This window comes from Schistocerca cancellata, chromosome 7 (genome assembly GCF_023864275.1).
Source record: "Schistocerca cancellata isolate TAMUIC-IGC-003103 chromosome 7, iqSchCanc2.1, whole genome shotgun sequence".
NCBI classification, from domain to species: Eukaryota; Metazoa; Arthropoda; class Insecta; order Orthoptera; family Acrididae; genus Schistocerca; species Schistocerca cancellata.
This window is the reverse complement of record NC_064632.1, coordinates 33,919,719-33,933,789: the sequence shown is the minus strand read 5'-3', so window position 1 is coordinate 33,933,789 and position 14,071 is coordinate 33,919,719. Positions and strand designations below refer to the sequence as shown.

Genomic DNA, 14,071 nt, shown 5'->3' with positions numbered 1-14,071 from the left:
CCAACCCACCCCATTTTCCCTCCAGAGGAAGGAACTAAAAGTTCAGAAAGCTATGAACAACTTCTTCATTTTTAAAAGTATCTACCGGTAGTAATAAATGTCACCCACTAGAAATAAGTTCTGGCCAGCTATTCCGCCTGTTTGGAATTTTACAGTGAAAGCTTGGTAGTAAAGTGCCAGACCAAATCCAAAGATCTTGGGTTTGATTACCTGGTCATTCCTTGGATTTTTATCTGTCACTTTTCACGTAATTCAAATATGGCAATGTTTATTAATAAGAAAAATGCAATAGTGCACTGTGGTTCAGAATCCCAGTTCAACTGTAAGTCCTGGTGAGGTAAATCAGTTCAAAGATTGGAGAAGGCCAACAGCATACCAGGACCGTGCCTAGTAAAGCTCTTTGTGGTATTCAACCCAACCTTATAGTTGATGACAGCTTCATCTTTTTCACAAGTTTTAAGTAATGAAAAGCAGCTCCAGTTAGAAGTACAATTTATTAGACAGAACCAGTTTCAAACCTGGCTGTTTCTCTGAACAAAGAGAGGAGGATTTCTAAGTTTTGTTTTTGGTTTACAGAATTACACTTTTAGAACCAGTTTCCTAAGTATCTTCTGACTGGTTAAGACAAGGTAAAGTATGTACATATATAATTAAAGTTGCTGTTTGAAAATGCTGCATGAAAAAAGAAAGAAAGAACTGCTGCTCAGAATGATGTCGAATTTGAACTGAATATTATTGAATAAGTGGAAAATGTTATGGAACCATAAAGAATTTAATAAAAATGTTTCCACTATATGGTGTGTAAACATCATAATGTAAATAGATTCCACTACAAATGACAGATGAATCACAATATGATGGCTATGGTGTGAGTTACACATGAAACCAGTCGTACCATGCAATGTGCATGACCACACAAGTTTGGTACAGCTAGTTAGCTCATACCACATCGGATGGGAAAAATCAGTTTTTGATTGTCCTGAGGCCAAAAATTACGTAAAAAGGAACAATGAAATTGACTTTAAATTGTCATGAGACTGGTGTAACACAAATTCAATATTCTGTCGATCGTTTTCAGCCACAAGTTGAAATCGAGAAACAGAATGTTCCACAACAGATAGAAATGTCTTGGGGATAATGTTCAGAATGTGTTGCTCAGTGTGTGCCTCCAGTTCAGCTGTATTTGTAATCAGAGTACATAACACAGCATCTTTCTGATAAACCCACTGCCGGAAGTCGTAGTGATTAAGATCAGGTGATCTGGATGGCCACAGCAAAGGGAAATGATGGCTGATTATTCTAGCAGTTCCAAAATGTCTCTGCAGCAGCTGCTTTACTAGCTATGCAATGTGTCAAGGAGTGCCATCTTGCACAAAAATGATCCTACCCACACATGCATGCTGCTGAAGGGCTGGAATGACATTGGTGCATGGAAGGCTCTCAGAGCATTTACTAGTGATGGTACAGGCAACAGGACTCATCTCCTCAGAAAAATATGTCCCTACTATAAACGATGCCGTCAACCTGTGCTATACAATTACCTTTGCAGAATGAAGTGGTAACAGTGGATATGCGAGCAGATTTTCTGTTGCCAATGTTCTGCTGTTCTGTGTATTGACATCTTTCAATAAACCTGGGAAAAAAAAAAATTATCCAGTTCCAGACAACCCACAAAAACCCAAAGGAAATAGTTATCACACAGAATGATCAGATGGTAAAGCAAGTGTACTTATCAAAATTCCTAGGCGTATACGTGGACAGTAGGCTGAACTGGGAACATCACGTTCTACAAACACTAAAACGGCTGACGTCGGCAACATTTGCTTTACGAATTTTGTCACGCTTCAATGACATTACCATCTCAAAGTCAGCTTACTTTGGCTATTTTCATTCAGTCATGTGTTATGGCATCATCTTCTGGGGCAATACACCTGCCGCAAAGAAAATCCTCACAGCACAAAAAAGAGCAATAAGAATCATTTGTGGTGCACCCCCACGAACCTCATGTCGAAATCTTTTTAAACAACTTGAAATACTGACAGCAACATCTCAGTACATATATTCACTGATGTGCTTCGTAATAAATAACCCCACTCTGTATGAAACGAATTGCCTACATCATGAACATAACACCAGAAGAAAAGAGGATTTCCACTGTGAGTTAAAGAACTTGACACTTATTCAGAAAGGGGTAAAGTACGCTGGAACGAAAATTTTCAATTCCCTACCCAACAGCATCAAAAGTATAAGGAGTAGTACATCAGTATTTAAACATAGCTTGAAAAATTATTTACTTGAGACCTCACTTTATTCACTAGAGGAATTCTTTCAGAGAAATAAGTAAAACCCAGATTGGAAAGATGTTTTTAAATTTTTTGACACTGTTTACTGTTAAACTAATGTAATAATGCCCTAATGTAAAAATTCCTGTTTTTCTCATTTCCATTTTTGGGTCACTTTTAAACCCAAAGTGGGAAGTTTTGATTACTGTTCAAGGTTAAAATAGATGCAATAATGCCCTAAATATGAAACTGCTATCTTCACATTTATGTTGACTAGTTTTTAAGCTAATAAGTATGACTTTTGTGCACTGTTATTAATACTATAACAATGTCTTTATTCTATGTACTTTATTATGTACATTGACACGTTCCACATCTGAGTGACTTACTCACATGTACAGATCTATGGAACAAGTATATAAATAAATAAATAAATAAATAAAAATAAATCTCCTTGCAGATAGAAACGGGCTTCATCTGCCCTCAGAATGTTGCATGGCCTTTAATTGTCGACTTCCATGTGAGCAAGAAATTCTAGAACAACTGTTAGCATTACTGCAGGTCGGCATGAAGCAGCACCTGAAAATGAGTAAATTTTTCGTGAATTCCAATGCAGAATGTTTCGTAGAATTTTATGCACCATGCTCACAAGCATGTCCCAAGTTCAGGAAATTCCCCTTGCACTGAATGTTTGCGCACCACCATTTGACCCCTCCTGCAAATCTGACACCAGATCAGTTGTTGTCCTCCATCTACCACCCTGCACTTCAAAACAGACTTTCTTTTCAAATTTCATAATCTTTTTCTCCAAACCCTGGGCAAACATCGGACCAACCCCTGAGTGTTCAGAACTTCTGCACAGCTAATGGCACTCAGTCACTGTTCTTGTGAAGTACTTCACCAGCACTATGCAATACTGCATTGAGACAGTCATGCTGAGAATCTCAGATGCAAACTGAGGAAAGACCGTGCACCCCTCATCTTCTATTTAGCGTATTCTGCCCCTATAGCACCACATAGTGCATTATTATTATTTCTTTCCTTTCTCAAACGTTACGTCTGGCTAAAAGTGGAAAGTGACGCGGACCTTGATCAAGCGTGACTTCCTTTTAACTGTACGGTATATGTTACATTGCATTTAGTAACTTTCGGGTAATTGAACATGTATCAATAATTACAGATTTCTGTAGTTGTATCTATATATATGTTTGGATGTAGCTGTATTGCGTTGATGTACTGGTGGATATTGTGTGGTATGACTCCTGTAGTTGATAGCATAATTGGTATAATGTCAACTTTATCCTGATGCCACATGTCCTTGACTTCCTCAGCCAGTTGGATGTATTTTTCAATTTTTTCTCCTGCTTTCTTCTGTATATTTGTTGTATAGGGTATGGATATTTCGATAAGTTGTGTTAATTTCTTCTTTTTATTGGTGAGTATGATGTCAGGTTTGTTATGTGGTTTTGTTTTATCTGTTATAATGATTTTGTTCCAGTATAATTTGTATTCATCATTCTCCAGTACATTTTGTGGTGCATACTTGTATGTGGGAACATGTTGTTTTATTAGTTTATATTATATGGCAAGTTGTTGATGTATTATTTTTGCTACATTGTCATGTCTTCTGGGGTATTCTGTATTTGCTAGTATTGTACATCCGCTTGTGATGTGATTTACTGTTTCTATTTGTTGTTTGCAAAGTCTGCATTTATCTGTTGTGGTATTGGGATCTTTAATAATATGTTTGCTGTAGTATCTGGTGTTTATTGTTTGATCTTTTATTGCAATCATGAATCCTTCCGTCTCACTGTATATATTGCCTTTTCTTAGCCATGTGTTGGATGCGTCTTGATCGAAGTGTGGCTGTATTAGATGATACGGGTGCTTGCCATGTAGTGTTTTCTTTTTCCAATTTACTTTCTTTGTATCTGTTGATGTTATATGATCTAAAGGGTTGTAGAAGTGGTTATGAAATTGCAATGGTGTAGCCGATGTATTTATATGACTGATTGCTTTGTGTATTTTGCTAGTTTCTGCTCTTTCTATAAAGATTTTCTTAGATTGTCTACCTGTCCATAATGTAGGTTTTTTATGTCGATAAATCCCTTTCCTCCTTCCTTTCTGCTTAATGTGAATCTTTCAGTTGCTGAATGTATGTGATGTATTCTATATTTGTGGCATTGTGATTGTGTAAGTGTATTGAGTGCTTCTAGTTCTGTGTTCTCCATTTCACTACTCCAAATGAATAGGTCAGTATTGGTATAGCATAAGTATTTATAGTTTTTGTCTTGTTTCTTGCTGTCAATTCTGTTTTCAGTATTTTTGTTAGTCTTTGTCTATATTTTTCTTTTAGTTCTTCTTTAATATTTGTATTATCTATTCCTATTTTTTGTCTGTATCCTAGATATTTACAGGCATCTGTTTTTTTCCATCGCTTCTATGCAGTCGCTGTGGTTATCCAATATGTAATCTTCTTGTTTAGTGTGTTTTCCCTTGACTATGCTATTTTTCTTACATTTGTCTGCTCCGAAAGCCATATTTATATCATTGCTGAATACTTCTGTTATCTTTAGTAATTGGTTGAGTTGTTGATTTGTTGCTGTCAGTAGTTTTAGATCATCCATGTATAGCGAATTATTATTATTATTATTATTATTATTATTATTATTATTATTATTCTTTCTTTCTTTTCTCAGACATTATGTCTGGTCAAAAATGGAAAGTGACGCAGACCTTGATCAAGCGTGACTTCCTTTTAACTGTACGGTATATGTTATATTGCATTTAGGAACTCTTGGGTGATTGAACATGTATCAATAATTATGGATTTCTGTAGTTGTATATATAAGTTTGGATGTAGCTGTATTGCATTGTTGTACTGGTGGATATTGTGTTGTATGACTCCTGTAGTTGATAGTATAATTTATTATTATTATTATTTTCACCCCCTCATAATGTTTCTGTCTTCTTCAGTAATATTCCATTCAAATTTGTTGTCATTCTGAACAGTGGTTCTTTCAATTTTGAAACTGGAACTTCAGTTATAATCCCTGTACAATAAAGTTAATATTTGCACTTTTCATTGATGAGTCGTCAGTGACATTTCTTGATCTTGCATAAAATGATTACAAATTTATGTGTTTGTGAAGAGGAGCAAAATACAAGGAGAGATGGTAATATTTTAAAGGATAATTTTGTTTATCTTTAAGTCATCTGTATTTTACAGGTAGTGGTAGTTTTGATTGCCCTCTAGATCCTTAAAATGTTTTAGGATTTGTAAATAATCAATTGGTAATTTCACCTTTGTCTATCTTTTTCAGAGACTGCAGTGCATAACATGGGGTGTATTTCCAGCAAAACTGACATCAATGACCTTCACCCCAATGTTTTTCAGGTAAATGATGACTTCGTGTTATAGTGGTGCAATGACATGAAAGCCAGACCCATTCTTTCCCAATAAGAAATGTCACTAGTTTTACAATTAATAAGACAAAAAAATGTACCAAGCTTCTATGACATCTCTGCTATCCCCACTTGGACATAAATGAAACTTTTAAAACTTCAGTTTCCTGTTACTTTGCCATGTTCTCCAATTGGTTTAATCCAGGCCCTTACCATTTAGTCTTTTTTTGTCTGTGCTGTAAGCAAAAAAATGTTCGTCTGTTGTATGGTAATGCTTAATCAGAAAATGATGTTCCTCTTCCTTTGTATTAATATATAATTGCCACATACATCATATTACTGTTTTTTTCCCATAGTTCCTTTTTAACAAAAACTAGCAGTGTATAACACTTTGAAAGCAGTTTCACCCCTATATTAATTTCCTTTTCCCTCAATACCTTCATTCAGCATAGTAAAAGTGTTATACATTTTTTTTTAATAATTACTTAGTTTTGCTTATTTATGTTGTGTAGAAGATTCACTTACGCCAAATGGCAACACAGAACCGACCAGAAAAGATGTGATACATAGATTTCATAGTGATGTGAAAAAATCAGCTGTGCTTTCATATTTTTTGGTACAGTAGCTTTTTAAACTATCTTTATTCATACAAATTTCCATTTTGTTTATACTTTTCTTATTTACAAAATGACATGGTGCATTTGTTAAGGAAACAGGGTACTTTTCCGCCTCAATATTACATAAAAATCATCACCTATTTCTTTCAGGCACTGTTTATAATGTGTATGTTTTACAAATTTTTTGTTGATATCAGGTAATGCAGCACACTTTCTACAAAAATTAGAAGTACTTTGAATATTTTTGAACCTGCTTAGGGTTACTAAAAAAATTACAAAGAAACTGATGCAATTTTTTTCCAAAATGCTTCCTCAAATTGAGGTACCATTTAATCCAATGTTATACATTTGAAGGGGAGACAATTTTTACCAGACTTGCATGACATGGTGGCTGAGGTACTAAACCTATTTAATTCCACATATTATGTATATTACAAGGATAAAAAATATTACTTCTTACATTTTAATTTTTATAATTTTTTCCCAATAAAAATGTTATTTTTGCTATAATTTAGTTATTTCTGCAATAAAGCTTAGGTCTACTACATAAGTATGGACTATTGCAAGTTACAGAAAAAAATTAGAGTAATACTTTATAAACTTTAGGAAATATTTGTACCTGAATTCTGAAAAATACAACTTGGGGGAAACTGCGAATGAAGATACAAGTCCATTAAACTGTGCCTCAGAACATTCCTGAAGCATAGTCTTCATCCTACAGCATTTCTTCACCTTCAGTCTTCCTCTTGGCATTCCTTTTAGCACTTCTTGGTTCCTTGATAACTTGAAGAGCGAATCTTTCAGCTTTATGCGCCCATTGTCTGTCACACGCATACAATTGATCTTCCGTATTAGAGCCACATTTAAGCCTAAACTTCTCAGGGCTTCCAACCTTCCTATCAATCCATCACTGAAACATATTACTGCATCTGAAACCAACTTTTAATGTATTTAGTCCTACAAAAACATTCTTGGGTAATCTTTCCCGTATGCAGTGGTTCAAACTTTCATTTGTATTCTGAGTGCCCCCATGAAGACATATACTAAGCAAAACAGTGTCACTCAGGTCTCTAAAAATTGGTGTTATTTCATTCATAACAGGCTCAGGAAGAGAATGCTTATGATAGTGTATTTGACCAATTTCTTTCTATTTTTGGTAACCCCAGCAAGAATCTGCTCCTTTGGGACAAAGTCCATGAGCAGGGTGGTCATCTGTGGACAACTTATGAAATTAGGTGGCCCATACAGCTTTTTTTCTCATTGCTGTAACATCATTCAGAGGTGCAGTTCGTCTAATAGCCAGTCCATAATAACTCTGAAGAAGCTCTATTTCAGTTTCTGTCAGTCTGCTTCGGCAAGACAGAGATTTTACCTCAGATAGCAACTTTCCTTTCATTTCTCTTCTTAGCTTCCTCAATCTAGCACCCATCCTCTTTTGCACATGTCCACAACACTCCAGTTTTGTTACCATGGTATCACTATAAACATTGAACTGATTAATTTTATTTAAAGCTTTAGAGTCCCCATCACCTATGTACTTCATATATCTAATGTTATAAACAGGCACCGACCTCTGAAATATTTCTAGAGCTCCATCACACTCCATACCTCCACTGTAACCATCATAATTCTTAGAACACTGATTTTCAATATGTCTTTCAGTGTTACCATGGCAAGTATGGCAGTACTTAGATAAGCACTCAGCATCAACAACTTTCCCATTCTCCAGAGAAGTAGCACTTACACTACCATTCAGGGAACGATGTCCTCGATGTTGCCATGTCCCATCAAGTGAAACAGCAATGTTCCTGGTTCCACTAATATTTACAGTTTCTTCTACTGCCCATTTCATAGATGCCTTAGACGCAACTGTCAAGGCACCTAAAAGTATTTTTATGTACTTGCTGAACCTACTGGGAGGAGGAGGAAGGTCCGTCAAACCGTAGAACGTTTGAGCAGCCTTTTTTCCTTTTCCTATTGCCCGCATTGCATACACTTAACTTCAAATTCACATCATATGAATTAGGCACAATGTTCGAAGTCATTTTCGAGGTAGATTTATTGCAGGATCTACACAGAACAACTAATTTTGATGCTAAACCATTCCTGCTACTTTGCTGTTCAATTATTTTTAGACAGCCTACACCATCACATTGTTTACATTTTGCCACTTCCTTTATCAAAGAAGAGAAGATGCCCACATCAACAACAACAAATCCCATACAAACAGTGTCATTGTTAACACCAAAATTTGAATCACCAGGAGGCATGCCATGTGGAAGTTTCTTTCTTGAAGAACTGATACGTGGCTTGCTTTGTTTGTGAACTGGTTACCAGGAAATTTCCTTTTATTGAATTTCTTGGTGCGTGGCATAGTTCATATTTATTGCATACTAAAGGATATGTACTTCCACAAATATATGTAGCACTTGGGCAACAAACATTCAGTAACATGTGAACAAACTGCTGCAGCGAAACAAAAGTAACTACTAGCAAAGATAATCATTTACAGACACTAGAAACCTGCACTGTTACCGTTACAATGTATCATACATATAATCGCTGCAAACAGAAGGTTCACAGTTCTCTTCGAAATTATACTGGTTTCTGTAACAGAAATAAAGGGGACGCGGCGGCATATGTGATCGTAACTTTAAAATTTGGTATATATAGGTCATTTTTCATTTGATACCCTACAATGTATACATCAATGTAATCAGGAAAGACTATAGAATTTAATCAAGTCATAAAAAATTTCAATTTTTCCACCATTTATAAGTACCCTGTATCCTTAAGACACGATTTACATTCCAGAGGATCGGGATGCAAATCCTTGTTAAGCCATCCACATTTAAATACTCTATGATTTCTCTAAACCAGTTTTAGTCTTCTATGGTTTTCCTAAATCAATTAGGTAAATTCTGGGGTAGTTCCTTTGGAAAGGACACAGCTATTTTTTTCCCATCCAAGCATGTATCCTGTCTTTAATTATCTAGTTGTCAGTGTCAGTGGAGCATTAAACTCTAATCTTTATTAATTTTTGCTGTACTCTCTCCCCTTGATGAATTTTAATCCACCAGCACTGAGTCACAAACACTCTGATTTGGCTGGCCACTCACCACATTTTCCTGTTTATTTGCTCCTCTCACCCCCCCCCCCCCCTCCCCCAATTTCGCAATGGCTTCCACTTCTTTTCGCACTGTCTCATGTTGAGCGTGTTAACGTTCTGAAAGTGCTGTCAGTTGACCAGCATTTCTACATTCTACACCAGGTCCTCCTTTACCAGTAAAGCAATATATGTAGTATCCATTTAATGTGACATCTCTTCCTGCAAACATATATGTTATCTTGTTTATCATTCTGTTCTTCACAAAGCAGTTGTATTTCAGCAGTACTCTCAGCTGAATATTTAGCTATTGAGTGATACTATACCTGTTTTGGAACTGTTTACAAAATAATTAGTATTTGTTTCATTAGCAGTCAAACATCCGTGGGTATTTTGTTCTAGGACCATCCTAAAGCATTCAATGAGGAGGTACCCAAAAGCAACTAAACTTTTTTTAAACTTATTTATTCACATTTTAAGCACAAACTTTTAGTTCCCTTCAAAGTACTCTCCACTTATGCTAAAACACTTTTGTAGTATTTTATTCCATTTGCAAAACATTGTTTAAATTCATCTCATGTTATTCTTGACAGTGCCTCTGTCTGTTTTTTATTCACCTCAGCAAACATCAGCAAAATCTTCCCTTTCATGTTTCTTTTCATTCTAGGAAATAAAAAAAAATTGCCCGTGGCATGGTCGGTGAGTATGGGGGATAAGGAACAGGATCATGCCATTTTTGGTCAATCGACTGCCCCGAATCAAGGCTGCATCCACCACACACTGTTGCACATTCTATTCAAAACTCCCAAGTAGAAAGAATGGTTCATTGTCTGACCCTCAGGAACAAACTCTGAATGGATAACTCTTCTCACATTTAATTAAAAAAAAAAAAAAAAAAAAATCAGCATTGTTTTAATGTTTGATTTCACCTGCCGGGCTTTCTTGGGGTGAGGGGAACTTGATTGTCGTTTTGATTGAGTATTGTAAGCATAGCTTCAGTTTTTGTCACCAGTGATAATTTTTGAAAAAAAAAGTTTGGGCCATTTAGGGACTCTTTTTTTTTTTAAAGCACAGCAATGGCACAGTTATGGCATGAATTCGGCAGCCACCCTTTTCGTTCTCAAATCTTCTGTCACAATTCACTGCACTGAACTCCAAGTCACTCCCAACAGCTCCACAATTCTCAACATTTTCGTTTGTTTGGTCCGTGGAAGGACGACTAGAATGAAGTTTGTCATCAGTTGACATTTCACCATTTTTGAAATGGGAAAACGCCTAAAACGCTTGAGTTTTCCCTATAGCATCATCCTATACGCCGTTTTAACATTTCAAGGTTTTCTGTTCCCTTTTTCCCTAGCAGAAAGCAGAACTTCACTGCCACACACTGTTCATGGAAATCAGCCGTTGCAAACACGACAATCACACAAAACAATTGTCAGTATAAACGCTGCTAAACCTAATCCTGACCTCCTTCAGCAGTGGTGCTCTGCTTACTGACCCTGGAATGTTTGCTCTATGTGCACCTAGCAGCAAAATGCGGTACTACAGAAACTCTGTCCACCAAAAAATTAGTCTGTTTTGTTCTTGGGGTGGGGGGATGGTATATCGTCATGTAATTGCTATGTGGTGTTGGCCACAGGCAGGTGTGTTCTAAAACTTTGTCCAATCATGGCACAAAATATTTAAGGAATCTGTGTAATGCACTTTATAATATAGCACCATAGACTTATTTAAATTTGTGTATTATTTTACTGGTGAAGAAATGTAATCAATCAATTACATTTCAAAGTGTCCACTTATCTTATTATCATGTGCCACTGCTTTCAATTTGTTGCATGTCATCATCAGTTTCAACTAGTTTTCGTTGATAAATAATCTCTGATAAGATTTACCTATCAATTTAAATGTTTTTGTATGTTACTTCACAGGTGATAAATGTGGATGAAGCTGGTAACAGATTAAGCTCAGGTCAGTTGGAAATTACAGAGAGTCACCTCATATTTTATCAGCGGAAGAAGGAACCAATAAAATGGCCTCTTCGTAGTCTGCGCCGTTACGGCTTCGACGCAGAACTCTTCAGCTTTGAATCGGGCCGTCGTTGTCCCACTGGTGCTGGAATTTACGCATTTCGTTGTCAGCGAGCAGAACAACTCTTCAATCTCCTGCAGGCTAAAATCCTCATGCGCAACAATGCCAGTGAAGATACTGTATCCAGAGAGTTTCCTGTTGCCTCTAACCCAGGCCCAATTTTTCCGACACGTATCAATGTACCATCATCAGACGGAAACTACCTCGATCCTGCTCCAGTGCGAAGGGGAAGTCGCACAGGACAGCCGACAAGTATAAGATTTGTGTCACAAAATAGTGGAGTGTCTACAAGATTGAGCAGTGTTGGAAGCAGTAGTAATGGTCCCATAAGCCCACAGGGCACAGCATCTCCTTCTCCTCCCCCTGTTCCTATACCTATTCCTCATCCACTTCCACCGACACCAGTAAGCAATTCTGCAAGTGCAACATATGTTAATGAAGAGTTATTTTCTTCTGCAACAGATAACTTTGCCATTCCTTCAGTTCTAGAAAGTAATAAGAAATTAGCAGCTCGGCCTCTGTTTCTTATAAATGGAACAACTCCAGTAAAACTGTCACCAGCTGTAGAGTGTGACCCTAGGATGCCCCACCTTCTTCCCAGCACAATTTCCTCGTGCGAGATTAGCACAACGGTCACCACAACCCCTTCTGATGCTGTAAAACACCCTCAGAGTAATTCATCAGGATCCTATGTAAATATTGATGTTAGTAATGTACCTTCATTATTGGCAGGTAGTGTAACAGAAGACACAAATTACGCACAGCTTGATTTGTCAGAGGCTCAACAAGGACACCTGTATATGAATGTTATTCCTGGCACTGACATTCTCAAAGCTACAGAAGCAAATAATGGCAGCTCGTGGAATAAAACTACGTTCCCTAATTGTATTGTATCCATGCAACAAAGTGAAATGGATGTGGATGAACCTAGACATTGTTATGCAAACCTTGAACCTGGCAGTATTGAAGTTCCTTTGTCCCTTTTACCAAAAATGCCAGTTCAGCCACTTACCCAAATTCCAGCAGTTGATAAAGCATCTTCAGCTCAGAACCATCAATCTCACTCGATAACACCAACACTGGGCCAGTATCGACAAGTTAACTATATTGTCCTTGACCTGGATCAGAGTAAAGATTCTTCTGCAAGCAGTGCTTTACAGCAGCAGCAAACATCTCCATCTAGTTCTACTAGCCCTGCAACAGGATCAGTATCAACAGAATCTCCACACCGTGGCTCGGAAGGCTATGCCACAATAGATTTCAATAAAACTGTTGCACTTTCACATTCTGTAAATCCTAGCATAGACAATGACAGTGAAAGTTCTCGTAAAACGAGGCACAATTCAACTATTAGCGATTTAGTATCAGCTCCTGCAATAAATAGCCCCACAGAGTAAAAGAAATGTATTTTCTTTTTCCATCGATGATATTTTGAGAAGAAATTAGGAAATTATTCCTTTTTTCGCGGGTGTATAATTAGTCCAAAGATTGACTGTACCAAAGATATTTTTAGACTTAATGAGGATTTTGAAGCATATTATTGAATGAGCCTATTGGAATGTGTCCAACATGAAGTTCATACATCGAATTGTTTACATTGTACAATAAGAAATATAACATATATATACATATATATTTTTTGCATGATAGCCCAAAGTGTAAATAATGCCAAAGAGATAATAATGCAATGTCTAGCCCCACTTTGGGGTAATTTTTAACTGCAGTGCTATATATACAGATATACACACATACATATACATATAGTTACATGTAAATTTGAGAGATATTGTGTGCCTGATTATATATTACATGTTGTGTGTTATACAAAATAAATGTGTATATTAAACTAACACCATAATTGTTTCACAACTTGCATCCCTCATATATTGGCATTTGGGTCATTGTTGGTGTCAGTTAAAAATTTGTGTCTATGAATTGTATTATCCATGATTCTGCAAGGTGCCTAGTTTTATACCGGGTACTTGCAAGTATAAAGAACAGCTGTTTGATCTGGTATTATTCCTGTACATATTCACACAAGCTGAACCACAAGTTGCAGTATAATAATATTATGAGTCACAGAACGTTTCTAACAAGGAAACCCTTGAGTGCGAGGTTGCAGAAGGCCAATGATGTTTACGTTGTTCGACACCCCACATATTGTCTACCATGCAACCACAGTATTTGCTGCTAAATGGTGAAAGGGGCAGGACTGGAGGTATCCAAAGGTGAGCACAGTATTACGCTACAGAGGTAGTTGAACTGCTTAGTCAACAAGTAACTCACAACATCGTTAGTGGTGTTGATACAAAACAAAGCAATGGCAATGATCTACAATAACAGTTGCCAGAGTTGACATTTCATAAGAAAGGAATCCAAGGAGTGTCACAGATTGATGAAGAAGTGGTGGATGAAGTATTAGCGTTTCTGCAAGCTGAGTCAGTGGAATGTGTAGTGTCATTTACACTCGACTGTGCAGACAGTGTACATGAGGACCCTTGTAGTTCATCATACTTGTTGGACAGAGAGCCACAAATCCCATCTCCAGGTAAATGTAGTAAAGAACAATATTT

The 14,071-nt window shown here is 36.8% G+C and overlaps 1 protein-coding gene across 5 annotated transcripts in view; it reads left to right on the top strand.

The window, feature by feature from the left end:
• Window positions 1–13,348, top strand: part of LOC126092531 (fibroblast growth factor receptor substrate 2) — a 51,331-nt gene extending 37,983 nt beyond the window's left edge. For all 5 annotated transcript variants that reach the window (XM_049908160.1, XM_049908159.1, XM_049908162.1 and 2 more), the window contains 2 exons: window positions 5,606–5,679; window positions 11,339–13,348. In XM_049908160.1, the coding sequence (XP_049764117.1) occupies window positions 5,623–5,679; window positions 11,339–12,895 (1,614 nt within the window). In that variant the 5' untranslated portion in view covers window positions 5,606–5,622 and the 3' untranslated portion in view covers window positions 12,896–13,348. The remainder of the gene's footprint in view (window positions 1–5,605; window positions 5,680–11,338) is intronic.
• The last annotated feature ends 723 nt before the right edge of the window (window positions 13,349–14,071 follow it).